Below are 26,547 nucleotides of genomic sequence, written 5' to 3'. Positions count from 1 at the left end.
TATTTTAGATATAAAAAGAACATATAATGCCTCAAATGGCTGCCTTGAGGTACACTGGACGTAACCTCACAGAATATATTATTCTCAATTGTAACCGGCATTTTACGTCCGATCAAATAATATTTGAACCAGTTTTGCCGCAGAATCCAAGTCGTTTTTATTTAGCAATCGCAATTTCATGGTTGAGTTTGCTGAAGGCGGCCGAAAGTTTGATGTATATTGCATTTACCATTTGCGCTTGTATACATTGCTTAGGATGAAGCCATATTGAGTTTCTGAGATGTAGTTAACCAAAACTTCTTCTCGTGGCAAAGTGGAGATGCAAAGGTGTACACGGTCTCCATAACAACGTTCGTTACCCTACCCATTCCTTCCCTTCTTTGATGACTGTAAGATTATTCAAAGAGTGAAGAGGTAAAGCGAACAATACATTAACAGAAGAAAAAGTAAACTAAGAGGCTAGGCTCTCAATGTCCTTTCTATATCCTACACGGTAATAAATCGTCGTTGACGTTGACGTAAAGTGATTTACTGTTGCATTCGCACTACTTTCAAAACATTATAATGCGACGTGCCAATCGATTGGAACAGATTTTATCCAACCACAACGAAATCAACAGGATATCACTTCAATTTAGAATGCTTTGCACGCTGTTGTTGAATGATCGTACATTGAATATCTCCCTTACGATTTATCTATATATTCCATAAGCTGTAAATATATGACATAAAAATTAACCACAACAAAAACCGTAGATTACTCACGCTCTACAATACTCTGGGAATTCCGGTTTTCCACTTTTCGCTCAGATTTGTGAACATTTATTTGTTGTTTATTACAGACATTATCATACTGGTACTTTTGACAACTTGAAGAAAGAAGATTCTTTTCAATATCAATAGATTTGTACAGTGGTGCGAATTCAACAGATATGCATGTCCATATAAAGGTGATTTTCATTAGTTTTCAAAGACTAGACCACATTGGTACGGATTGTCAATAATTAGAAAATCAAAGCTAAATCACCTCATTGGGTAGTGATAAAAGACAATCTGATTCAAGTGCATAATCATTTGGATTAAACGTGTCAATATTTTACCGTGTATTGAAAACATTCCCGAAGATTATACTTTTCTGGAACACCCGCTTTATTAAAATTCAGTACTATCGCTGCTCAGTAAGTAGCATTTCTTCCTCGTATGAGATATCCAGCGATTCCTGTTTTGGTGCTCGCATGTTAACATCTCCACTGTCATCGTCCGAAACCTCTTGCTTTGACCCCTTTTGGATGCTATTGGGCTGTTCATCCTGCCGTTTTCGCTTCAGTGTATTTTTCCAGTTACGGTACTTATAGTATAGCTTCCCCAACGGTGCACCTTTTTTTCTTGGGCGGTAATAATATTCCTGTAAAGTTAAATTCGATTTTAATTCCTTTCCATATTTTAAAAAAAAATCCAATCACCGCAAGTTCTCCTGGGTATCTGTGTAGAATTTGCTCCGTAAGTGCCGCACAATCAGCAACAGACAAGTCATGCTCATATTCAATACAAAACTGAAGAACTGATTTGCATAAAATTTTACGAAGATCGTCGGTCAACCTATTGCCCGTATTGCTAGTCTCTTGCATCAAACATTTACCGTATGTATTCGAATGGAGTATATAGTTTAAGTCCATTATTTTCACTATACCCAACTGTCTTATGCCTGCGTTTGTCGTAACATTCAACAATGAACTTGATAATTGACATCTTGTGGTCGATTGATCTACAGGCTGTTCCGGATGGTTTACCCCATTGGAATTGGACAAGTTATTCAACTTTTCCCTGTTACTGTTTGAATGAGTCTTGCGCTTAATCCATTTTGACCATTGATAATGGAACTCAACACGTGCCCCTAAGGGAATAGCTGTGTTTTGAAACAAAGTTTCGGCCATACTTGGACACAGGTGCTCTAGCACCCCGACGTAAAGTTCTTGTTCTGTAAATCGAACAGATAGTCAATATAATTATATTTCTCAAGAATATACTACTAACCTTTGAAAAAACTGAAGTAATCGCCAAGGTTCCAGGAATCCAAAAGATCACGCAGGGCTTTCAAACCCTCTGAATTTTTGGCATACCGATCGAACAGTTGACTAGATCTGAATACGGTACATTTATCGAGATGGATTTGCGGCTGATCTCTGTCGTTGTTGTTATCTTTCAGTGTGAAATCGACTGAGCCCGAAGTGTCGGCTCTGATTGTTGTGTTATGAATTCTCACAAATGCTCCGTCGGTAGTAACAGAATGTCCATTTGGGATGGTGTATGTCGTTGTTTCTTCTTTAATAGTTACATGATCACCTAATAAAACGGCTGGTGCAACTGTACCGGCATCTTTAGATTCGTACATTTTTAAAATCGTCGCTGGAAAGCTGTTTGGATGAAAATCAGTGGACAAATATTATTGAACATATATAACAAATCTGCGTTGTAGATGTATATTGATTATTTATATGAGCTATATTGGGTATTTTCAAATTTTACATACCGTGAGTTAATTATTGAGTTTCTTGTGTTTGATCAATTGAAGATGTTTGAAAGTTGAATAGGTGCATTCACATCCAGTATCAGCGTGACTCTTTGCGTATAGACTCTTGTAGGATGTAAACTTTTTGATTGGATGGGGATTCTGCACATTACACACCTATCTGCTGATTACTGTTTTTCCTGTTTCAACTATAACAACTGAGCTAATAAAATGTGAAATAACAAACAATCGATAAGAAGACACTAAAACGGAAACAAACAATTCGATTCATATATAACTGTAACTAAATCTGCTGGTCTCTTATTATTTATGTCGCGGGTAAACATTGAAACAAATCTCGTACTACTTCTCCGCAACCGAACTTACCTGACCTACGTGCAGTGATGCCACTCGCATAACAAATGTAACCTGGTACAGGGTAACCTCGTAGGAGTAGAAGATAACATAAAACCAGCCTCTTGTCAAGGACGACGTCTCTGTACAGCCAGCATCACTGCCATGAACATCAAAACATTAAATTTGAATTGAATGATTAAAAGCTGTAATTAGTTACTAAATGTTGATTTTCTGAATAATATGGTATTAAATCATCCCACAACATGCAAAACGTCGTATGGAATGCTTGAATATCGTGTATAGTGCCGAACATAATTCTTTGTTTGGGGCTTTAGAGCCATAATGCCCCGTATATGTTGGTCGCTGTCAAACTCCATATGATGGTACAGGGTTGCCAGTCGGCTGCATAAAACAGATAGAGAGCACTCACGGCAATTCACTCAAGGCGTGCGATGAGTGAGAGGCAGTGTGGCCCAATGAGATACATACAGATATGGCGAAGAGGGCTCTTTTGCATTTGTAAGATGAATCTTACCAAAGAGAATAGGAAAAGAGGCGAATAGTGTGAAGCCGAAAATACCTTATTGAGCAAACCAATCGTGCAATGTAAATAAACATTACTCATGCCTGAGTTGGAGGAGATAAGTATTGTACATCTATCAAAAAAGAAATTTGAATTTTTGTCAGAATTTAGTTCAATCATTATTTTAAGGTGCATTCTAGAGTATATGTATTAGTAAAAACAAGCTTTAGAATTATTTCATCTCTTTGTTTCAAAATGCACATCATTTGATAAACAAATCCAACGATCGACATACGGTTTCTTTTCAAAATATAATAGGAGTCATTTAAAGTGCTGCCTGTGGAAGCGGTTGCCAAAATTCTAGTGTTGAAATCATCATAAAGGGAGTGTTGCCGTTTTGACTGATTTTCACTCTTCGTCTCTTTCCCTATTCTCTTTGAATCTTACATGAGCGGTGTGAGTGATCACAGAATACTAGAGAAAATTTTCAATAGGACGTAAGTAACATTGAGAGCCTCTCTTTGTTTCCTTACTCTTTCGTTTATTACGACGTCATTACAACACTTTGCACTAATTTTCCGGTACATATCGAAAGCCGACGGTTTTTACTAGAATATTATGCAAAGAGTAGAGTAGTAAATGTTGAAATGGCCGAGTAATGAACAGAAGAGAAAGACCCCAAAGAGAATCTCTCATTGTTACTTACGTCCTATTGAAAATTTTCTCTAGAATAAATCGACTTGCTTTCGTCATGCCAGTCGTTCCGCTCCATTGAATCGTGTGAACGCTATGACGTCGACCCGTTGTGCTTCTGGATTGTTAACATATTTTAGTTGCCAACCGTGTGTTCTGCCACATCTATATATACGGCATTGAGTTTTAAGGTCATAGACTTTTCTACGGCTCATGTACGTACACGTTACATGACACAAACACTACATCACTAGTTGGTGGAAAATAATAAACAAAGACGGCAAAATCAAATGGGATTGTTTTCAACCAGGAAACTGCAGAAGTGTTCGTGAGACCGAGCGACAAGAACTCAATTGTAAAGAATCCTTATCTCGTCAGACAATTGATTTTGATATAATGGAATAATGCTGGTAACCCTACAGGCCATGCCATACTGGAAGCATGTTGAGATTATGCAGCATGCATATTTGCGCGGTTTAATGTTCGAAATAAAGGGCGATCTTCTAATAAACTGGCCGATATCTCGTATCCCACAAATGCTTAACTACCGCACCAATGTATGTATTAGTTCCAGCCGCAGAAGGTGAAGAAATTGCCAAAACAAAACATAACGACGAGAAAGCGTGCGATCAGCAGCGGGCTGCGTCGCCGGAATGAAGAATCAAAACAGAATCGAAAGTGTAGTGCTGGAAAATCGTGGATGGTAAAATAGTTAAAAGAGAATGTTGTTGTTTCTACCTGAGTGGAGTGGCAGTCGATCGCCAACCATGTTCGTTAGTTGATAGTGAGCAGCAGAATTAACAGGTCGCAAAATCGCCGATCGGTCGTACATTCCTCAAGAGATCAGCGAAGAAAGGTGACTCATTCTTCTTGAGAAAATGTTTTGTTTCATTGCGTAAGATCTCGAGCAGTGTTGTGAACATAAAATGCAGCAAACTTCTATGGAAATACAAATCAAAATTTAGTGAAATGCTGATCGTAACCCAATCAATTTGTTTGCTTGTACTCGCACTGGCGCTTCAAGGTGAGTATGAATGATTGCACGGTCAATTGATTTTTGCGTCACTTTTTACCGTACCTGCCACGTCGAATCTGGGGTACAAGAAATGCGGAAGGCTTAAACTAATTCGTTTTTAAAATGATCGGATTTCTAATAAAACGATCAGTTATTGAATCTTATCTTTCGGTTAAATGGTTGGGTTTTTAGACATCATTATAAATCAACCATTTATCACATTTAATTGATAACAAAAACGATTTATTTTCCAGTGGATGCGGTCAATTTGGTAGCCTACATTTCACAGCATGGACTGCATGGCGAAATCTCCTTCTCGCAGTACTCTGAACAGCAAGTTCAAATAGTAACCGATCTGGAAACCACACTCCAGTATCCAGATCAAGCATGGAGTTGGGGCGTGTACCAGCTGCCAGTTGATTACACGATTGTCGATCCCCGTGAAAGATGCGAGCTGAGAGTACTGGGAGAGCAGTTGTGGTCTTTCGACGATGATTTGGGCTTTTTGACCCTGCCCGGTAATGAATCCACAACCTGGCTAAACGACATTGGATTGACCGGGGAGAAGGGACTGTGGGGTAAATCGCTGGTGCTTTTCGATCCGAACAGCAATTTCAGAATTTGTGCAACTATTACCACCAGAGATGGATCACAGGATCATATCGCCGAGGCTAGGTTCAACAGTCCAGTTACAGGTTCGATATATTTCCGTTGGTTAGCATCCAAAGAGACACACCATTCGGATACGTTGATCTACTCCAATCTGTTCCATATTCGCGAGCAATCTAGGTGAGTTCACATCGTACCAATCAGGACAGAGTAAACAATTTTTTTTATTGTATTTGCAGGAAATTGAATAACCCAGACTTCACCGAGCACTCCTGGAAGGTCTACGTGACCGACATTTTTGAGAGTGATACTGCCAATGCCGAGGATAACTGCAACAAGCTGCAGCTAGTATTTGATCCTCAGGTGCGCGGTGCTGGAAAAGCTGTTGGTGACATCGACGCCCGAGTAGGAAACTTAAAAATAACCACCAATTCGCAAAATTTTAAATACCCTCAGCTCTTTAACGACAAAGAATTCGTCGTGCTTCCTAGTGATCTGTACGGACCGTCGCGAAAACTATACGTTGTGATCTTTGATCCGGTTCATCCGGATACGTTCTTGGCATGTGCCAAAATAAGACATTTGAAAGCCAAATCTGCCCGAGCGCTGGTCAACGGAGGTGGAATGAAAGGCGAGATCCGTTTTGTGCAAAGATCTCGTTTCGAGCCAACTTGGATTAATGCCTCTTTCTCCTCTGTGACCGATGAACCACAGGACAATGTAAACTACGCTAAAGATGTTGCTAGCTTTAAAATCAACCAACTTCCATTGAGATCATATTCGGCAAACTTGGACAGTTTTTGCCAAAGTTCAGGACTAACATTGAATCCCACTAATGTTGAGGAGAAAGATGTACCACCACCCGGATTCGGAACGCAAGATCAATATCCGGTTGGAGACCTGAGCGGGAAGCTTACAAACCGGAACAGACGAGAAAACCACAAAATGTTTCTACCGGGGACAAGTGCCGAACTCAGTGGATTCTATTGGGACACCTTTCTTCCGCTGCAGGGAAGAAATAGCATAATCTTCCGAGGCTTCAACGTACAAAGATATAATCGCACTGATCCTTCCAACATAAGACATGTGCCGTGGACTTGTGGTCCGATTGCTTTATACGAAATCGGTAGACCGTATCAGATTCCGATAGCTACTGCACAGGTTCTGTTCCGTTATCCGATAGTGGGGCGGATTCTATTCCGTCAGGTGAAGGAGGAGTATTGGGGTGATACGGCTGTGATTTTCGAATACTTGATACACGCTGACGGCTCGAAGGTGAACAACACGGCTGAGCATCGCTGGGCAGTAACAAGCGATCCTCCCGGAAAAGATTTCTACGATTGGCAAAACCGATGCGTTAGCACGGGAGCAATCTTTAATCCACAGAAAATGTCCTTCGCTGGTCAAAATTGGGAGGCGAAGTGCACTCTGAACTCACCGGAACTCTGTCGATTGGGTGATCTGTCCAATCGGCTGGGAACGCTGGACATTGCTGGGAACAAAGGGGAAAGTCAACGGATCAGTCGCAAGATGTTCGTAGATCAGAATTTGCCGTTGAGTGGCCCTTCCAGTATTATTGGGCGGTCGATTGTGATCTACGATGATCATGGCCCGCAGGCGAGGGGCGAGCGCTTGGCTTGTTCCATGTAAATATAAAGTTAGGAGCTGTTTGGGGAACAACGTGAAGATTATTTTCGTTTTATTTTTAGTATTGGAGGTTATCATAGGAGAAAAGTGGTCGCCAGGGATTGGTACTCCAACGGAGATCCACTCACCATCAAAGGCAAGCTGGAGATGATTCAGCAGTCGGAGTACGATCTTACGAATGCGGAAGTCGAGTTCAAAGGATTGATGGCTAACAGTGGGTACCATGTGCATATAGTGAGTATGTAATCCTAGTAATTTGAGAAAATTTCTATTTGAAACCTGTTAATAACATTAACAAAAAGAAAGCTTCCGGAACCGTGGCTTACTGACAGCCAATTTTAGATACCTGGTTTATAATAACCCGAATTTCCGTATTCAAGTCCTCACAAAATGTTTTTAGCTGCTTAATCCTAATTCCATTTTTTGCATTACGTTTGCCACAGGCACCCGTTGAAGGCGACCTCGAGTTCCCGTGCGAAGATTCCTCCGTATATGGTCACTGGAATCCACGAAACGTTGATCCGAAACGATCTCCTCCGCCGGCAATGGGCAGCACGGATCAATACGAGCTAGGTGATCTTAGCGGAAAGTTCGGAACACTCGACGGAAGTTCAATGTTCGAACAATCCTACAACGATTCGCGGCTTCCGTTGTTCGGATACGAGAGCATCATCGGTAGATCGATCGTTGTTCATAAGAAGGAAAGGAATCGCCGTTGGGCTTGCAGTACATTGGAACGAGGGTACAGTCCTAGCGAAGCCAGAGAAATACGAGCTATTGCATCGTTCCATCATCCGGTCGGGTTTGCGTACGGATATATCCGGATGACGCAGCTGATTGGGAATGATGGCAGTCAAAGTGATACCACTATCGAGGTTAAATTGAGGTACCCCGGAAAGCACGATAGAAACGTGACTTTCAATCACAACTGGCACATTTGGGTAAATCCGGTGGGAGTGGATGCTACAGTAAAGCAAGTTGAAACCCGATGCGTAGCTGCCGGTTACGTGTGGAATCCTTACTACACCCAACTAGCCGACCCGTTGAATGTAAGTTGCAATTGTCAGGCTCAGGAAGCTCAATGAATAAGTTATATTGTTTTAGGAAGATCTTTACCGCCAAGAATGTGGCCCTGATAATCCCCTCCGATGCTACGTCGGCGACTTGTCAGCTCGACTAGGTCCCATCAACATTGGTGAGCGCCGGATGGTGTTCACCGATAGCAATTTCCCGCTGGAAGGTACCGTGAGTGCACTGGGCCGATCGATTGTCATTTTTGGACCGGAACTGTCATCACACCGTTTCGCTTGCGCAAAGATCGAACCCGATCACGATATCGTCAAGTACATAAATCTCAAGAAACCGCCACGATTTGTGGTGGCACAATTTTTGGAGGAAATTCGCTCTGTCATGGGCCTTCCCGAGTGGATGTTGGCAATAGATTCGCGAAGCACGAGATCGCTTCACAACGATGCATGCATTCAGATGATTGTTCACTTCAAGGGACCGAGCGCACATCAAATTGAACAGGATTTCTCAAAACTGTTAGCGATCGGTCGACTTGATCAACCAAGTATCTATATTCCGGGGTACGTGAATCCGAAGCGTAAAAAGACTCTGTCCTACCGAACATGCGGAGTCCGCGACCCTACCGACAAAGGTAGTAAAGGATTCTTTAGTAGAGCTAATTCAATAAAATACTCACTCTCGTTGATGACATTGGCGTTCCTAGTTCGCTCATTATTGGCGTAGTACAGAATAAAATCATTCAACATGTGATAAAAGTGCTTTACTGAATTCCTAGAATTCAAGCACTTATTAGGGTCGATCAAATAAATAAAACACATGTGAACCGACAAATCGCTTGCTTAATTACCTATATCCAATGCTTACCACCCACTGACTGAAAATAATATTTCAAGTTCGGCATTGAAACAAACTGAAGAGTATATTTCCCCCTCCCCCCACGATTATCTGTTGTTTGTAAACAAACCCACGTGCTCCTTTCGGGAACGCTATAGAGGACAGACAGAAACACCCAGGCAAATCTATCTCTCCCGCTCGAAAGATCCTTGCTGGGCATGCGCCACTTCACTCCAACCAAGATCTAGAATATCGACCCATTACTGTCGTTGGAAAATTTTTCGCATCGCTACCGTTTCAAGTGCTCTGCTGTAAAACTTATTTATTAATAACTCCTAATCCGTTTGGCGGCAGAACTAGTGCTCAGTTACGATATGAATTGTAGAGTGAAGATTGCATTGCTATTTGGATTAGTACTGAACAGTGCTAGCGCTCACTATAGTGGTCCGTTTCTGTTCTGGGGAGTGGACGATTTGAAAGGCATCGAAGTGTCCGCTCTGGAAGAGTTGGATGATAAATTTCTGCGAGACTTGTACTCGAATGCTGCCGCGGTGGTGGTGTTTCTACGGAATGGAACAGCCAAACTGAATGACGATAATTTCCCCAGCTTCCGAAGGATCATCGAGAAGCACCAGTACGTGTACAGTCCGCAGCAGGGGCTGAGTTCGAACCCGATGGATTATAATGTCAATGCTGAGGTAGGGAAAAGCTGTGCAACACGGTTGTGAATTTCTGTTTCTTACATTATTTTTTTACCGAAGTAATGATGTAGGTTGATATTTTAAATCTATAACAAAATTTGATATTGTCTCAACAGTATTTGACAGACCGACTTGGTCGCTCAGATAGACACTAAATCCTTCAGACACAAAATGATTTTAATCTAACTTTCTTCTTGGGGAGTAATACAGCAAAATGCAATGCATTGACTTGCTGGTCGAACCATGTTTCGAGTTCCGTGATCTTGTCAGAAATTTTAAATTCAGTGCATGCGGGGAGTCTGCGACTATTAGCGTCTACTTGAGTATAATAGACGAAGTAGAAATTAGATTGTGTATTGTTTTCGATTAAAAATATTACATCGCACAGACTGCAATTACTAGGATCTAACTATACACTATTTTTTATTTTAATGACACTTTGTTTATACTAAAATAAAAAAAAAAAAAAACCAGTGGATTATTTTGGCCGTATAGCGTGCAATGTGTTGAGCGCCGAAAAAAAAATCATTTCTCCGGAAAGATATTCCTGGAGTGTTGAAAACAAGCTAAAAATATTCTGTCGAATAACACTCCCAAGCCACGGATAGAATTCGCCCTCTTGATGCCACAGGCTTGAAGAGTATATTCACAATGCCTTAGAGTTTCCGAGCGTCCGAAATTTATCACCTTACATTTATCGACTTTGATCTGCGTTCCGTTAAGCAAACACCATTCCTCTATAATGGTTATATCATCTTGGAGCACAGTAGAGTCCATTCCTGAGCCAAAGAAAGATTTTCAGATTATCAGCACAGAGTAGTTTTCCAGACTTGATGCTGATGCAGCGATCGTTGATGAATAAGAGAAGGATCAGTGACCCTAGGAACTTCCTTGAGGCACACGTTTTGGTGCATCGAATGCGCTTGAGCGTGTGGTACCAATTCTAACGATGGAGGCGGATCGTTATGAGAGGTAAGAATGCAGCCATCTGGTTACCTATTCAGGAATACCGAGTCACCACACCAGTTTCAAAACGGCAATGTTATGCAGCACCTTGTCGAAGGTTTCGGCGAAATTAAAATATACTGCTTCAATTTGCTGACGCTTCTCGACTACTGGAACTCAAAAACTTGTGTATGTCATCAAGTTCGAAGTGGTCGAGTGTTTCTTTACAAAACCGACGGTCTTAAATCATGCTGGAAGATGCAGCGTGCTTCGCATTGTAAAGAAACTTTTACAGAACTTAGGCCAGGTAGTTCAGTATCGAGATTCCTCTGTAGTTTTCAACATTGTGTTTCCAGTCTTACGGATAGGAACTTTAGGAGCTTCTTTCCATACACTTGGTCAAATACTTACCGAGATTGTACGCTGAACAATATTGCAGGTACATAAAGTGCCCGGGTACAATTTTTATAAAAGCAGGAGGCAAGCAATCCGGACAAGGCCAGGCGCTTTCAACGGATCAACGCTGGATAGAGCGCTCAATACATCGGAATCGTATACGTTATGAAGAGGAAAGTTGATATCATACGTTGTCAATGTTTCAAGGTACTGTTGCGATGGATGTACTGAAATGCTAGTAAATGCATCTCGGAAGTGATCTGCAAGAAGATCCACCGACTCGGCTGCGGAATGTGATTTTTTGACTCGAAGATAGACATTTTCTTATATACTTCCGGAACGTTTTCTGCTATTTATAAATGTCCAGAATGTAGAGGAAAGCTGCATTGTATTTGGTTCAGATATTCACCGAATGCACTGTCCCGGGCTGTTTCATATTGCAGTTCTGTTTGAAGACGAATATTTTGCTGTCGTTGGTCCTATTACGTAAGTATGTTTCCGGAGTACGTCGCGTAGGCGACCAAGCTCTGCGTTCCACGACGGAAACTAATAATCTGATTTTCTGTTGAGACGTTTTTAGGAACATTACCTACAACAACTACCTTTTCGCGCCTATTAGCTTTGTCCGGAATGCTTTAGATAGCAGAGATGTGAACGTTGCACAAGTTGGGTTCACTGTTCAGATAAATGCAGCAAACATATATCGTTTGACCTGTCAGTGAAACGCGTACGACAACTTGCTCTAAACATTCACATTCAGGCACATTTAGTACAGTTCCCGTTAGATGTTTCTTTATTGCTATAAGAATACCGACTCCGCGCCGTAGATTATTGGTAGAAGAGTTGCTATTGCATCGGTAGATGGCGTAGTTCGTCGTTAGATCGGCGTTTAATATATCATCACGCAGCCAGGTTTCGGTTAGAACGATAATGTCGTAGTCGCAGGAAGTGACGACAAGCTAGAATGCCTGCGTTTTTGTTCTCATTCCACGAACGTTCTGGTAGTAGACGGACAGGAAATCAGGTGTTGTACGTGACAGTGTGCTGTGAACCAAGAGGTTTTTGGGCAGTGGATTATCATTTAAAGCAAAATACTCGCCTGAGAATGGAGTTCAGAAGACGTCTTCACGACCTCCGAACGCAGAGCCGTCCTGACTAAGCTGGTCGCTGGCTGCTAGCGCGACTACGTCTGAGCGCTCAGGGGCTTCCTTAGTACTGTATAAAGGGCGTCCCAGCGATGGTAGCGACAAACTATCGAAACTGTTGTATCCAGCAGCAGCATGTGATGGGAGCAGCGAGCAGAAGCGATGCGATCGAACTTTCCACTTAGAATGAAGTTTACTAGGAAGTTTTGCAATGATAGTAGAATCAAACGGGTTGATTGTTTATTTAATGAACGCCCGACATCTTCAACTGGGCGTTGTTGTCAAGCTGGCGTAAACGATTATTGTCAAAAAAGGGCAATTAAACGTATTACGAATTGAACAGTTTACTACATTCGCACTCCATACAAACTTTCGGTTACAGTTAAGTTAGCTGAGTGAAACAAATATGCTTCAACGCAAGTTTAAACATCAAATTGATTTACGATACAAATTTTTCCAGTTAAAATAAAACGTATTAGAATAATAGGGATATCAAGTAACGTCGAAGTTCAAATGTACCCTAGAAACCGTTCTAGGGTGAAAAATGAATTGTGAATTACCTGGGGTGTTATGTGCAAATTTTGACACGATTGATCCAGTACATTTTGAGTTAGTACGATACAATGTGTGTATCGCCAAAGCAATGTGTCTATTACCGAATCTACCGTACCCCCTTCTCACTACTCACATCCATTAAACGAAAAATCTCAAATTAAGCAATGTCAGTAATTTTATCTCTTACCAAGTGCTATAACAAATCGACTAACAGATCGCGCTCATTTCCTCGCGGTTCGATCATTCGCTTTACCGTTACGCATACGTTACACGCTGCCGCACACACTAATTTTCATTCGATTTCCCCTCTGCAGATTATAAACCTGGTCGGATCGCCAGCCCAACAGGACGTAGAACTATCCGCACTGTACCGCGACTCGGTTGCCAACTACGGTGACCACAAGGTGCTGGGAATTCTGGCCAACAGATGGGACGAGCCGCACCATGTACTGTACAAGCGTGAAGCCAAAGCGGATGAGTCGGTAACGAGCACTACGACGCCGGCGGGACCCACAGACGAGCCCGAAATTGACGATGCTATTTATAACGTGCCCGGAAAGGCTCTGATTTACATCACCTCGGCTCCGATTCTGTCGATGAACAGTACCGACGATGAGTACGTGCTGAACAAGCATACTGTTGCGACGTATGATGCAAGGGAGCGCGAAAGCAAACTGATCGTTACGTTCAAAGTGGAGGATACGACTAAGGTACTTTTTTGTAGAATGAAAGGTTTGGGGAAACAATTGGTAATCAGGATTTTTTCAAAAAATTTGAAATCAGATCGTTTCAAAATAAATATGAGAGGTTTAGTTTTAAAAATATTCGTAGTTGATTGGTCTTTCAATTCGCAAACTTGAAATTATTGTGGTTTTTCTTCACAGATTTCAAATTTGTAATCAAATAATTTAATACATTGAAAAAGAGAATAGTGTTGATCGATTGGCGTCCTGCTTTATTTATATGTTCCTTTATCTCTCGCAGCTAACTCTTAAGTTCCGTTTTGAGATGGATTCCGGTTATTGGATGATGCCGAAAGTTGATGTCTTTTTGATCGATACCAAGAGCAAGGATGGTAGCAAGAGCGTCGACACCACGCTGGAAATCGATGGTGATGCTCCGTATGCACCAATCGGCTTCTCCTATTCCTGTTCAAGGCAACTTGTGTTCCGCAATGGTTCAACGGTACTGACTTTGGAGAATATTCAGGTAGGTAAACAGTGAACAGGTAGCATAAATAATATTAACGATGGAAGTTGCAATCATTATTAATTTAAACAAAATGTTAATTTTTACCCCATTCGAACCATTATGCGGCAACAATGTTTCACAAGCTTTTGGAACCACGAAACTCAATGGACTAACAATACAGCCATTGATCAAACTCGACGATCTCGACCGCTTGATTCAAGTGCGACGAAAGGTGCTACAATTATTGACCGCGTGGCTCCGTGGCTCAGTCAGTGGTTGTGTGCCCGAGAGCCCACATCCAACCAGATGTGTTACTAGGTACAGTGCCTTGGTACGAATGGTGCAAGATCCAAATTCGAAATAGATAACCCCTTTCGGCTCGTTTCAATCCACTTTCAACCGAACAACCATCGAGCCGAAGTATTATCCACTTGCCAAAGGGGCAGACTTGAGTTTTTTTTGTGTGCCAACAATTTGTTTGTATTAATAGATTGCCTATTTGCATTTGCTTTTTTCTGTAAATGACGATGTGCTGGGAACTGTGGGAATTATTCAAATGTAGTTATGATTTACATAACATAGGTGCGCATCTTGTGTTATGCAAGATTGGTAATAGTCATTTATTGACGGTTTAGTCTCCTTAATACTTGGATGTAGGAGACGATTTATGCCGTTTTTGCTTGACGCGAAACTGAGTCAGGTTCTGTCAATGTGCAGTATTGGTCAGAAATTTCTAAACGTCTAGCAAGAGAGTAATATAGCATTGTCACTCTTATATAGAATCTACCACATTGCACAGTGGCCCTTAATGTAAATTTAGCCGGAATTTTAACTTTTTGCTAAAACTAAATAACTTTAGCTTTATATGATTAGGAAAGTTGTTGTGCTTTGTACGACCCTGCTTTTAGTCAAAGTTGAAGCTAGGGTGGTTCTAATTTTGGCAAGATATAATATTGAACTTTTTAACCTTTCGAGATAGAGTGACTGATAAAGTTGAAGAACAACACATTTCTGACAAATATGATGAAGACATGAAAGCTTTATCATGCATACTTTCCATTCCTTCATAAATCCAAACGTAAGCTTTTAGGTGTTTCTTAAAACAAACGGTTTTATTTATACAAATTTTGTAGTTTTGACATTACACTAAAGTAGCTTTTGGACCACTTGAAGATTATTTTAGGGTGCACCAACAACCACACTGTTTTCGTTTCGAAGTTATTAAAACTTTTACATAAAATAACTTTTTCAAATATTGTTATCATCGGTTATGGCATTTGACACAAAATATATTCTGAAAGATTGCGAAACTCTGTCGCGAACCATTAAAAAGTCAATTTTTAGAAAAAATTAAAACATCCTACCCCATCTTTTAAATAATAGAAAAGTTTTGTAAAGTGCAAAATTTTATCGTGAGAATGAAACTATACCTTTTATATTGTCCACCGCGAAAGTAACTTAAAATAAGTTAAAATTTTAAACATATTGATAAGGGTCAATGCATGAAAAACAAAAAGTTTAGCATAACATTAGCAGTTTTCATTTTTTGCTAAAATATCCTTATTAAGACACCAAAACTCTCGACTCTATTGTTAAAACGGTATAAGTACTTATAACCTCAAATATTGGTTTTTTGAAATCAATTCGGTGAAATTCAAGAAATATACTGTAATCTCAGTTTTTCTCAATTATGCCTCGAACCATGTATATAATGGAAACAGATTTGTATTTCGTTTGCCCAAATTATTTCCAATAAAAAAACAAAAGATTTCTTGGTGAAAAGGTGCTCATAATTTTTCATCGATAATACTTAGATATGTGGTGCCATGAACCAAATTAATCGCTTTAAGGACCGATTTCTTCACCCTCGCTTAACTATTAAACCAGTTTCACCAGTACGTTTAAACCTGGCTTAAGCGCTAAGATTCAATCGGCCCTAAACCAATCTTAGAGTATTCAGAAGATTACTTCAGTTTTAAATCAATAACGCAAAAGTGATTTGAATAAAAAAAAATCTACGAAGCACTAAGAAATACTCTAAACCTTAATTTTAAATGTTTTATAAAATGAATAGTATCACAGTATGATCTGGATAAAATTAGAACCACCCTAACTGTTGTTTTGAGAAAAAGAAGAGGTTCACAAACTACAAAACTTATTATTATTACTATTACTTATAACAAATTTAAGTTACAGTGCTTTTTGCGTATATTTTATTCATTTATTCATTTTCGTCAAAATATAACGTTAAATTTGAACGAGGCTCTAGGCTAGCATCATTCTTTAATTTTGGCGTAAAGTAGCCCCCGTGACGTAAAGTAACCCCCGATGACGGTACACTAAATTCGAGTCGGTTTCTTACATTCTGTAGGGAATCGGAAGTCTTTTTATAATGTTTAAATCCATTTGATGTATATATTATATTAAGGCGGGGCTGGTTGATGGAACAAGGACTTCAGAACACGGTTTGCCCTGTACATGAAATTAGTCATCGGAATTCAACCTGCCCAAATCCTGGGACTATGTTTTTTTCTGTAAACCGCTGCCATGCTAGTGGGAGTTAGGATTGTCAAAACACACACACACACACACACACACACACACACTCACGCGCAGGAGACTGTTGGTCCAGCTCAAGATGAAGGGAAAGAAAGATGGGAACATTTGACGCTTTTGATGTATTAGTTTTATACTTGCAAAATTAAGCATGGCGTCCGGGGCCCTTGAAGTAAACATAAACATCTAAACGAGAATCCTGATTATTTGGTGCACTATGAAAAGTGAGAAAAGGCCGAGCTTCACCTCGGCTCTACCGATTCGAACACTTAGGAACACTTTTTACCTCGAAAATACCGATTAAAATAATTATAACCGAACCGAAACAAAACTTATGGTAATGGAAAAATGTACACGATGGTAGTTCACCATACATCTCCATTGATGCACAGAAGCTGTGACTAACGAAATCTATGAGTTACTTACAATCTGGGTGCAAGATTTGTTGTAGTCCGGGAGCTGTCCATTAATTACGTAGAAATATTTTCAGACATTGCAGATATTGCCCTTCCCTTGTGTTCAAAATATTTTTAACTAGCGTCAACTTTGACTATATAATCTCTTCCTCCATAAAAGTTTACATTTGCATTAAAAGTCATCTAGACACCTGTGAACACACTCAGACTGGTTGTGCAAGTTCTAGAATCCAGTTAATCTGACAGACATTTGTTATTTAATATTCTGACAAACCTTCTTTCCATTTCAAAGCGAGCATATTTTCCGTTTTAAACACCAGAGATGTTGAACTTGGCATCTACATCGATCCAATGGGATCAGCTGGAAAGTGTACTGGAAATCGGATAGTGTGGTCACAGACATTCACAGGTGTGTGCACACAAGCTAGGCCTGTTTATGCGATTTTTATGCCAGAAACAAACCATCTCGAACCTCTAATAAAAGTCTTATGGTTAAATAGGTTAACGACGTGTTAAGGATATCATCCAAACTATATATGGAATGGTTTTATCATATGTATTATAGTACGTGTATAGTGTCTTTTTATTAGGAACGTTTTAGGAAAAAAATATGTTTTTAATTTTTTTTTTCTCCAAGCCCATCTTTGATTTTTGGTGAGCTTAAACTTTTGAGGTTTACCTGAAAAAATCCATAACTTTCGTAAACCGGCACAATATTTTTTGGTTTTCTCATCATAAAAACACTCCACCAAAGTTTTTTGATATAAAACAAAAATTTGGGTAGTAAAGGGTGTAAGTAGGGGTTTGCCCACTACTCGGGTTCTTGTTTGCCCGGCGTACCCTTCTTTTCAGGGCGGCCTGGGTGCCTCTACAGAATTTCGGATTTTCGTAACAACAAAAAAGTAAACAAACAAATGAATAAAATTTACCGTGTTTATTTCTCTCCTACTCTCCACTGCTGCTGATGCGGAATCACAATGTTGCTGGTGAAGAGAAGGCGGGCGGTTTCCTTCCGGCAGGCCAGGACAACAACGGCCGCGTACTTGTCTGGGTTCCGTTGGCTGCTCCGGCAGCGGTCCTTTACGGTTAGCTAGGGAGGTGAGCTTGGCTCCTTTGTTGGAACCTCCCTAGCGACGTTGGCGAACTATCGCCGGATCAACTTGCTCGCCGCAAGCTATCCCGGAAGTCACCGCAGTGCACTTCCCAGGGGGAACCTTTGTCCACCCTGCTTCGTTCTCCTTGGCTATTAGCTATAGAGGAGAGCTAGGCTCGTTCGACTTATCCTCTATAGCGAGAACGGTCGGTGTTCGGTTCCTTGGTTTTAGCCGGGGACGCGAGAATGCTCTTTTACGGTTAGCTGTCCCACTTCGAACCAACACCACTCACTTCAATAGTGCCCGAACCACGGGCCGGCACTATTCGACGGTTTTATATCGCCGTCACACGCGCGCACTGAATCCTTCCTTCTAGTGGCGGGGAACTGCCCCGAAAAAGACAAAAATTATCTGGACGTCTGTTTGATGCCTTGGTCCGTCACTTTCTGGCTTTTTCACGATGGCCGCCTTTTCCACTCCACCAAAACAAACACCATCACCACAAAACCGCACCGCCGCATAACTGTCATCTCCTTTGCAGCATAAACAGCAACCAATATAACAGCAAGAGGAGCGCGGTAACCTACCTAAGCCCTATGTTAGTTATTGACAAATGTTTAACAAAAAATATCTAACCTAGCTGCACGAACAAAACCGTTCACATTCGCGTAAATGAACAAAATTTACAAGAAAAAGCGAACGGTACCGAACAGCGGTGAGCATAATTACACATGTAAACAAATACACTCTACGGAGTGTATACCCAATAAATGGTATATCTCCACCCAGTGCTAAATTGTTACCCTGAAGGGTTACAAGGGTTAATCTAGTTCAAAGTTAATTTGATTTAGTCTTAATTGGATTAAGTAATTCTATCTTTGATTTGAATTACGCGGAATGTTGCATTTTATATAGCATTCTCTCACTATTTCTTCAGTTATTGCAGAAAATCCCGTCACGGTTAATTCTCATATTTTTGTTGGCTATGCTCAATTGAACTCTGATTATACAATGCTAACCGACAAACGAAAAAAAGAACGGCAATCAGTCGGGAAAACAATTGTCTATGCTCATTCATTCAACCACGTTGCAACTGGTAGTGAACTAGGTGCAATATTTATCGTGACATAATTCAATTTTCATTTTAACTTACAAAAATAAACATGACAGAAAGTGCATATAAATGAAGAATTATTCACACGTCTGAACAGCAAAGCCTCGACTGCTCGTTACATGAGAGGTCTTCCATTCCGATGTGGCAGTATGGTGGCAGATCTCGCGTTTGCGGCCTTTGAAACATCCACGGAATGTGTACATTTTATGACGCCGCCGCGGATTCGCATGAGTAGGTGAAAAATTTGAATAGATCATGATACGCTTGGTGTGAAGAGTATTTCGATTACTATCTTCTGTTAGGTGCATATAGTGTCTGTGTCGGTAGATTTTTGCCGTGTGTCTTTTTCATAATGAAAGATGATTAGCACAAAAATGGTAGAGCGTACGGTACGCAACGAACATTGGATTAGGCTGCTATGGTAGATCTAATACTAAACAGTTGAGAATTTCTGAAAAAATTCTGTATATCTCGACAAACATATGATTACGGCCTAAAAGCCAGCTGTCAAAATCCACTTTGAATGGAAATTCCGGACAAACCGTTACACGCCAATCGCAGATGTTGGCAGTAAACGAAAGAGAAAAGTTTTCTCTTTCAAAAACTGCTGTGAACTATGTTCGGCTAGTAACGGTTTGTCCGGAATTTCAATTCAAAGTGGATTTTGACAGTTGGCTTTTAGGCCGTAATCATATGTTTGTCGAGATATTATAATTTTACCAAATGTTTACAATTATGGTCAAGCACTTGATCAATATTTTCACAATTTGTTGTTGAAATAATTGAGTAGGATGATTGTTGCCAAATTCGGAAAGGCACTGTACTATAAAATTTTCGCATATAAGAGCATGTTATTTTGCATCGTTGGAGCACAAATAAGCTAGTCGTTGTGTCGCGAAAGGTTTTTGTCGTCCAAAGGAATTGTCACCATTTCCGTTTAATTCTTTCTGTCTATTTCTAATTGGACACGTTCCAAAAAACCTTGAAAAAAGTAAAAAAAAAACTCACGTCAAAACAAGGAATATACGTCAAAAGGATTATTGTACATATTAGTTATAAAGATAACTTAGTCCGTCAAAACCGTCGATCTAGTTCCGTAATGCAATACCTAGACTATTGGCATTGCTTTTTCTCCATCAAAAAATTGAACGGTTGCTACAGGGACAGGGGCGGACAATTTTGAAATGAAATAATACAACTGTAATACGTAATAACTTCAAATAATGAAAATAGCCCCATAAAAAATCCTCCCGATTTAACCCACGACGAAATCGGGTTTGGTCGGCTGAATCGCTTGACTTTGACACCGACGAATTTATAGATTGTTGCACCGACGCTTATGAGAGTTTAACATGAGTGTCTGTCGACGCAATACCAGACGAAATGGGCCGACGAAATTTGTCGAAATCGGTTGATGGAAAACGATTAAATAGGTAGATCAGTCGACAGTTTAAAATTGTTCATATCAGTGGACCTCATATTCACTGGAAATTTCTCAAAGTAAATACGAGACAGGCTTTAGTAGATAAATAAGTTTATATTATATTATATATTTATTATATCTAAAAGACTTACACTTGAAAGTTGGCATGACGTATCGATAATTCCGATTCCGGATCTTCCGATTGTTCTTGATATGCGGATTAGTTGACGTCCTTGTTCAGGTACGTACGGGCTATGGTCAAATTAAATCAATAGCACCTACCTACATATTATTAGAAATGAATAAGAACGAACAACAAAAGCATTAATCAGACTTACCTAAAACTATCCGAGCGATGGCCGAGTCTAAAATCACTTCATTCTCTTAAAGGTATAAGCGCTGTAATTTTTCGCTATTTTTATTTTCAATTTACAAGAAAATAAATGTTTAACAAATCAAAATTAAAATTGGCGCTTAAAATTTTCGACTATTGCATTTGTCAACAATACGAGAACCGATTTCGTCTGCTGAATAATGTGACTATTAAATCTTGCTTCAATGCAGCAAATTTTTTTCGACCGATTTTTCAGCCGATTGGGTCGGGTACAAGATTTAAACAGAGGAAATCCATTGATTAATATGGTGACGAAAATCTTCCCCCGACGCAATTTAATTTAGTCGGTAAATTAGTAGGTCGATCTTGAAGGCACCCGATTTCGTCGGTCGAGTGCACAATTTCGCAAATGTCAAATTTTTTATGGGGAGGTGAAAAGTTTGGTTTGAAATTATTTTGATTTTAAAACTAATTTAAAATTGAAACATATTTTAAATTTCTTATCAAGTTGAAAATTTTCGGGGATGGTGTCCGGACAGCTCCGTAGATTCTGGGCCTGTGATTGCTTACACGCTGCCACCCCCTGCAGCAAGCTGGCGGGCATACAGTTACAATAAGTACTTACATACGGAGATGTTTGAAGACATCGTGTAACGATACATACTACCATTACATGAGCATGATGCATTTGAAGCAGATATCTGCAGGTACGATGGATATCTCTTCGGGTAACCATGACTTGGTACGTCTTGCCACCGTGTCCAGTGAAGTACTTAGTAGGGTAAGGTGGGGCAAATCCGACCTAGTAAATGGTTTTGGCTGTTAAATGCTCATTTTACATCGGATCCAGTCGTTTTATATACCAAATTAAAGGTGAGACTCTTGGGCAACTTTCTATATATAGCATTTCATTTGGATCTTTGGAATATCTTGTGATACAAGCGTTTTACAAAAATGTTCATTTTTGCTGTTTTCAAAAAAGGTGGGGTAAACCCGACCCCCTATGTTTTTGGTTGATTTAGTGCAGATATTATCCAAATTTTATGGTTTTTCAATGATAAATCAATGAATGTTGTGTCATTGAATTGTAACATGAAGAAAATGGAGTTCAATGTCAACCTTGGAATGCTAAAATCACGAGCAGTAGCACGTAATGATATTCCCATTTGCATCGGAGTAATTGCTCGATGAATACTATAATCTTAATTTTTTTGTGTCTTTTGTTTGGAATTATGAACCATTTTGCATAAAAATAATAAATAATAACAATAAAAATATATTGCAATCTGAAAAATAAAAATTTTCTTAGCAAAAAAGCGGTCGGATTTACCCCAATATTTAGTGGTCGGATTTGCCCCACCGCACAGTGGGAGGGAGGCGGTCATAAATCTATTCAATGCAAATTTTGATACAAAACTGCATTTCTATAGTAAATTTGGGTCGCTAAATTCAAATTTCGCAATAAAAAATCGATTATATCCACCTAACAGTGTGATACGGCCTTTCTTATTGCATTAAGCTTCACATTAATTTTATTTTTGTTCCAGAATTTTTTTTAGATTCGAATAGTACAAGCTGTGCTGCGCTGGTAAAAAAATGAACAGTTATTCATTGGAAGTTCTCTAAATTGTAGCTTTTGCACCTGAACGCAAATATTATGATATCGTTTTCTGTGAGCATTATATCTCGTGAACCAACTCACAGACCAATCTGCAAATGTTGTTCGTAATTATTATAGCAAGTTAACGAAAGAATTTTAAATAAATCGTGTATTTTTTCATTTAAAATTATAGTTTTCGTGAATAAAAAATGTGTTTTCCTGCAGTAAAAATTATCCCATAATAAAAAACCTTCGTTAGAGTACCAGCTATTTTAAAACGGAGAAACGAGAAATAGTTTATGATTTCAAGTTTATTCGTAATTATTAATCACATTGGGCTTTTCTAACGCACTCGAGAACGTAGTTGTAATACGAAGTGGAGTGAGACATTTGCCTCGTACACTGAATATTCGATAGCGACATGTGTTTCAAAGAGAAGTGTCAAATAAATTATTGTAACTGAAGTTATAATCATTCGATTGATAAGAAATTTTGGGAAAATAGTAATTAAGCTATATAGTTTCGATATCAGTAGTAACTATTAACGTAATATAATTTGAAAATGTGATATAAAGTTTTTTGTCTTGCATTATCCCGTTAAACATATACAACATCTTAGATTCTCTAGGCAGTCTGGGCGCAGAGATGCGCAGCTGAATCCTAGTTTAAGTGGAACTGGACAGCCTAACGACCATTTTGAAAAGAAGTTCGGGAAGGATATCGAGGGACAAAGTTAGTTTAAGTCATATTGGAAATTTTTTAGTTAATTTTTCTATTACATATACAAATAAACCCATTTTTCTGCTCTCCTTATACTCCAAAAACTGAATTTTATCATTCAATACACAGCTAATAGTAGTGGTGTCTGAAAAAATATGAATATTAAAAATTACAGATCGACAAAAAAATTTTTCTGGCGAGCAATCGATTATCGATATTATTTACATTATCCGTAAATAACGAACCACCCTATGCATTCTTCTGTATACTAAGAAAACCAGTTTATTTTTGACAAAATTCATCTTGAAACTATAAAATATACATTCAGAACGATGTAATCGCAAGATAAAAAGACGCCTTTGCCGAAATATTTTTTTGTATTATTGGCCTATGGGGGGACCACTGTGCACCGCGTCATTTTTCATTAAGATGCAATTAAAAAAAAATATGAAAAAGATTGAACTAAATTCTTCTACGCACTTTGTAGGACTTTAATCAAAGAATTTAAATCCACTTACATTTATTATGCAATCACTTTAACAATCAGAAATATCCTGTAGTCAATGATGCACAAAAGTCAAATCAAAAGTTGTAAAAACACACTTTTTGTCGTTTGAGCATCTCAATGTAGACTAATGAAATGCTGTCATACCACAATTATGAATATTTTCGATGCTCTACACGACAACATTGATATTAGTTCGCGTAGTGCTTCTGATTTTCGGTAACAGAGGGGGGTCGGGTTTACCCAACGGTCGGATTTGCCCCACCTTACCCTACATTTTGATGTCTTTCATACCGTAGTTAGTAATGCTCTGGGGATTGGTTTATGAAAACTTTTTAAAGCATTGCAATGTCGGGAAGAGTTATGTGATTGATGGTGTTATAAGTGTGTTATACCTCTTTCACACTATTTTGACTGATGACGTTACACAACAAACAAATTTCAATACATACAGCATTGCATTATATGGGTTGATTTATTATTTACTGTTTATGTCAAATGAATCTATTGTATACCTATTTGCATTAGGTTGAAAGAAACTGTGTGCTAATTCAATTTTACAGATCACCACAGATCTTTGATTACATCCGGTAACTTTATGATCTATGTATGTATGTATTTTAATTTTTTGTTTGATAATCTCTTTTTTCAAGAATTTGTTATTAGCTCTTCAGCCTTTAATGAAAATAGACTACTACTCAAAAATATTTTTATCACTGTCGGGATGACAGGCATTCCCAGCAATTATAAGAATCCTTTCCAAAAAGATAAGCACCAGGCTTGTCGTCAGACCCCATAATTTAAGAGCTTTTACCCAGTAAAGTTCAGCCGGAATTCCGGCTAGCTCTAGCCTGCTTTAGCTAGAAGCCGGCTCTAGTGGCACAATCAGTTCTACATAGCCGGAATACTAACTAAAACCAGACAGAATTTCGGCTCATTTTCTGGTTGGATTTACTGGGTACCTTCGTTGAAAATGATTTACTTGAGAAACTTTCGTCTAAATTTACATTTTCTGAAATATAATAGCAACAAAATAACAATCTTTGCTACAAACTTCATTTCCACTCTCATCTCCACAACAGGTTCAACCAGCGCTCGAGGGAAGTACCAAGTTCGGTAGCGCCTGGGACTGCATCGGATTTACCACCGGCCCGATTTGGTCCGGTTTGTTCATAACGACGTTCATGGCGGTCGGCTTATCGATCGCCATCTGCGCAATACTGGATATAAAACCACCGAACCGGTTCGAGTCCCGTACAGGAAAGCAACTGACATTCACCGTTCAAGAGTAAGTGGTCAAACAGTTCACACCGTATACACCGTATATACTGTCCACGAGGCCTGGTGACACCATGAAGACCGGGCCCGGCACTAAGATCGGTCACAAACCTAGGCAATAACTCTCCCATCTCCAGCTTTCGCTATCTTCCAGTTTGCATCTTTTGTGGACTGACAATCTAATGAAGCATGGCCGGATTAAACTGCACAACAACAGCAGCGTGTGGCAGTCAACCTTTAAAGCATAAAACGAGCAGAGAAAATAGCAAATAAAAATAGCCATTAAGTCAGGAGTTAATCATCACTTGAACCTACTGAGCCAACATTGCGTAGAACGATTAATAAAGCAAAAGACAAACTGCACTTTCCTCCTCGGTTTTCCAATCTGAAGAAACGCATATCCAAAAGACGTATTTATACGGCGTTGTATGCAAGTTCAAGGCATCAGCGAAAACGGCTGCTTTTTTATCTCGATGTTATACGCCTCTTATTACGGTGGTTCATTTGCAAACTGTCGTCATTCCGTTTGATGTCCGGTGAGTGAAACTTAATCGATACTAAAGTTCAACGTTTTATTATTACTTACTAATGTTCCGTTTTGTACGCATTTAAGAGCTTTTATCCTAAGCCGTGTGTAAGCCGTAAAGTTAGGTGTGTTTAAGTAGATCCGTATCATATTTCCCCGAATAAGATAACGATTTTGTTTTGAGTTAATCCACACGGAAAGTGCAGAATACGAAGTGTATAAATGTAGGTATGTATTAACTTTTGCACATATCTTACCACCAAAAACTGACAGTTGTATAGTTAATCAAATAATAAATTGGAATTCGAGAAATGACAAATTTGCGTTTCAATCCTGTCATGTTCATGTTATTTATAAACAGCAATGTTTATAAATTGCTATAACTTTTAGGGAAAAATATCTCTTACACGGAAAAAACCCGTTCATAAATTAATCATAAAAAAAATCACGACATCCTGAAATTATGAATAATAAACCTCGTAACTGTGTATGAAGACAGAAGTTCTTACAAACACCAAAGGGGTAATCATGTATAGAATACACCACCTTTTTGGCAGACTCAGCAATCAAAACCAACTAATACTTTTACATACGGGTAGATAATATGGTAGCGTGTATACTCAATCAATTTATTTCATCATGAATCAAACTGTGTTGGTGTAATGCAGTAGCTATGCTTGGTCTACAATGCGAAGAAGCCATGATTCTAATTCGGAATATGTACGAAAGGATGTAATGCCTTTTTTGCATTGGGAAATTGTTTTGGGTGTACAGTGTTCAAGTTTCCTAAAAATAAAAAGAAAAACAAAGGGGTGGAAGTGTTCGCCATCAT

At 39.3% G+C, this 26,547-nt stretch overlaps 3 protein-coding genes across 7 annotated transcripts; 2 read left to right on the top strand and 1 right to left on the bottom strand.

Moving 5' to 3' along the window:
* Positions 1-1,046: 1,046 nt before the first annotated feature.
* LOC131677034 (uncharacterized) lies at positions 1,047-9,196 on the bottom strand. Of its 5 annotated transcripts, none has more exons than XM_058956546.1 (5): positions 2,897-3,023; positions 2,531-2,772; positions 2,035-2,414; positions 1,464-1,978; positions 1,048-1,405 (listed from the first exon to the last, which is right to left on the bottom strand). In XM_058956546.1, exons 3-5 carry the CDS (start codon positions 2,390-2,392, stop codon positions 1,166-1,168), a joined length of 1,113 nt encoding a protein of 370 aa, XP_058812529.1. In that variant the 5' UTR covers positions 2,393-2,414; positions 2,531-2,772; positions 2,897-3,023; the 3' UTR covers positions 1,048-1,165. The 5 variants fall into 5 exon arrangements, with proteins under 5 accessions (XP_058812532.1, XP_058812531.1, XP_058812529.1 ...); XM_058956547.1 differs by having other exon boundaries at positions 2,531-2,732; positions 2,897-3,017; XM_058956549.1 differs by lacking the exons at positions 2,531-2,772; positions 2,897-3,023 and adding an exon at positions 9,059-9,196 and having other exon boundaries at positions 1,047-1,405.
* LOC131677032 (uncharacterized) lies at positions 4,652-9,213 on the top strand. Its single transcript, XM_058956543.1, has 6 exons — positions 4,652-5,106; positions 5,352-5,886; positions 5,946-7,352; positions 7,416-7,587; positions 7,797-8,402; positions 8,458-9,213. The coding sequence occupies exons 1-6, from the start codon at positions 5,052-5,054 to the stop codon at positions 9,103-9,105; spliced, it is 3,423 nt and encodes a 1,140-aa protein (XP_058812526.1). The 5' UTR covers positions 4,652-5,051; the 3' UTR covers positions 9,106-9,213.
* Positions 9,214-9,453: 240 nt separating this feature from the next.
* Positions 9,454-26,034, top strand: LOC131677033 (uncharacterized). The gene is made up of 4 exons (XM_058956544.1): positions 9,454-9,914; positions 13,273-13,668; positions 13,943-14,167; positions 24,994-26,034. Exons 1-4 carry the CDS (start codon positions 9,591-9,593, stop codon positions 25,201-25,203), a joined length of 1,155 nt encoding a protein of 384 aa, XP_058812527.1. The 5' UTR covers positions 9,454-9,590; the 3' UTR covers positions 25,204-26,034.
* The last annotated feature ends 513 nt before the right edge of the window (positions 26,035-26,547 follow it).

This window comes from Topomyia yanbarensis, chromosome 1 (assembly GCF_030247195.1).
Source record: "Topomyia yanbarensis strain Yona2022 chromosome 1, ASM3024719v1, whole genome shotgun sequence".
NCBI lineage: Eukaryota > Metazoa > Arthropoda > Insecta > Diptera > Culicidae > Topomyia > Topomyia yanbarensis.
Note: the sequence above shows the minus strand (reverse complement) of the source record. Positions and strands in the feature narration are given on the sequence as shown.

Coding starts and splice junctions, on each gene's coding strand:
- LOC131677034 (XM_058956549.1), bottom strand. CDS start 2,392: ATGTACGAATCTAAAGATGCCGGTACAGTTGCACCAGCCGTTTTATTA. Junction 1,979..2,034: donor TTACTTCAGTTTTTTCAAAG/GTTAGTAGTATA, acceptor TTCGATTTACAG/AACAAGAACTTTACGTCGGG. Junction 1,406..1,463: donor GATACCCAGGAGAACTTGCG/GTGATTGGATTT, acceptor TTAACTTTACAG/GAATATTATTACCGCCCAAG.
- LOC131677032 (XM_058956543.1), top strand. CDS start 5,052: ATGCTGATCGTAACCCAATCAATTTGTTTGCTTGTACTCGCACTGGCG. Junction 5,107..5,351: donor ACTCGCACTGGCGCTTCAAG/GTGAGTATGAAT, acceptor TTTATTTTCCAG/TGGATGCGGTCAATTTGGTA. Junction 5,887..5,945: donor CATATTCGCGAGCAATCTAG/GTGAGTTCACAT, acceptor TTGTATTTGCAG/GAAATTGAATAACCCAGACT.
- LOC131677033 (XM_058956544.1), top strand. CDS start 9,591: ATGAATTGTAGAGTGAAGATTGCATTGCTATTTGGATTAGTACTGAAC. Junction 9,915..13,272: donor ATTATAATGTCAATGCTGAG/GTAGGGAAAAGC, acceptor TCCCCTCTGCAG/ATTATAAACCTGGTCGGATC. Junction 14,168..24,993: donor TGACTTTGGAGAATATTCAG/GTAGGTAAACAG, acceptor TCTCCACAACAG/GTTCAACCAGCGCTCGAGGG.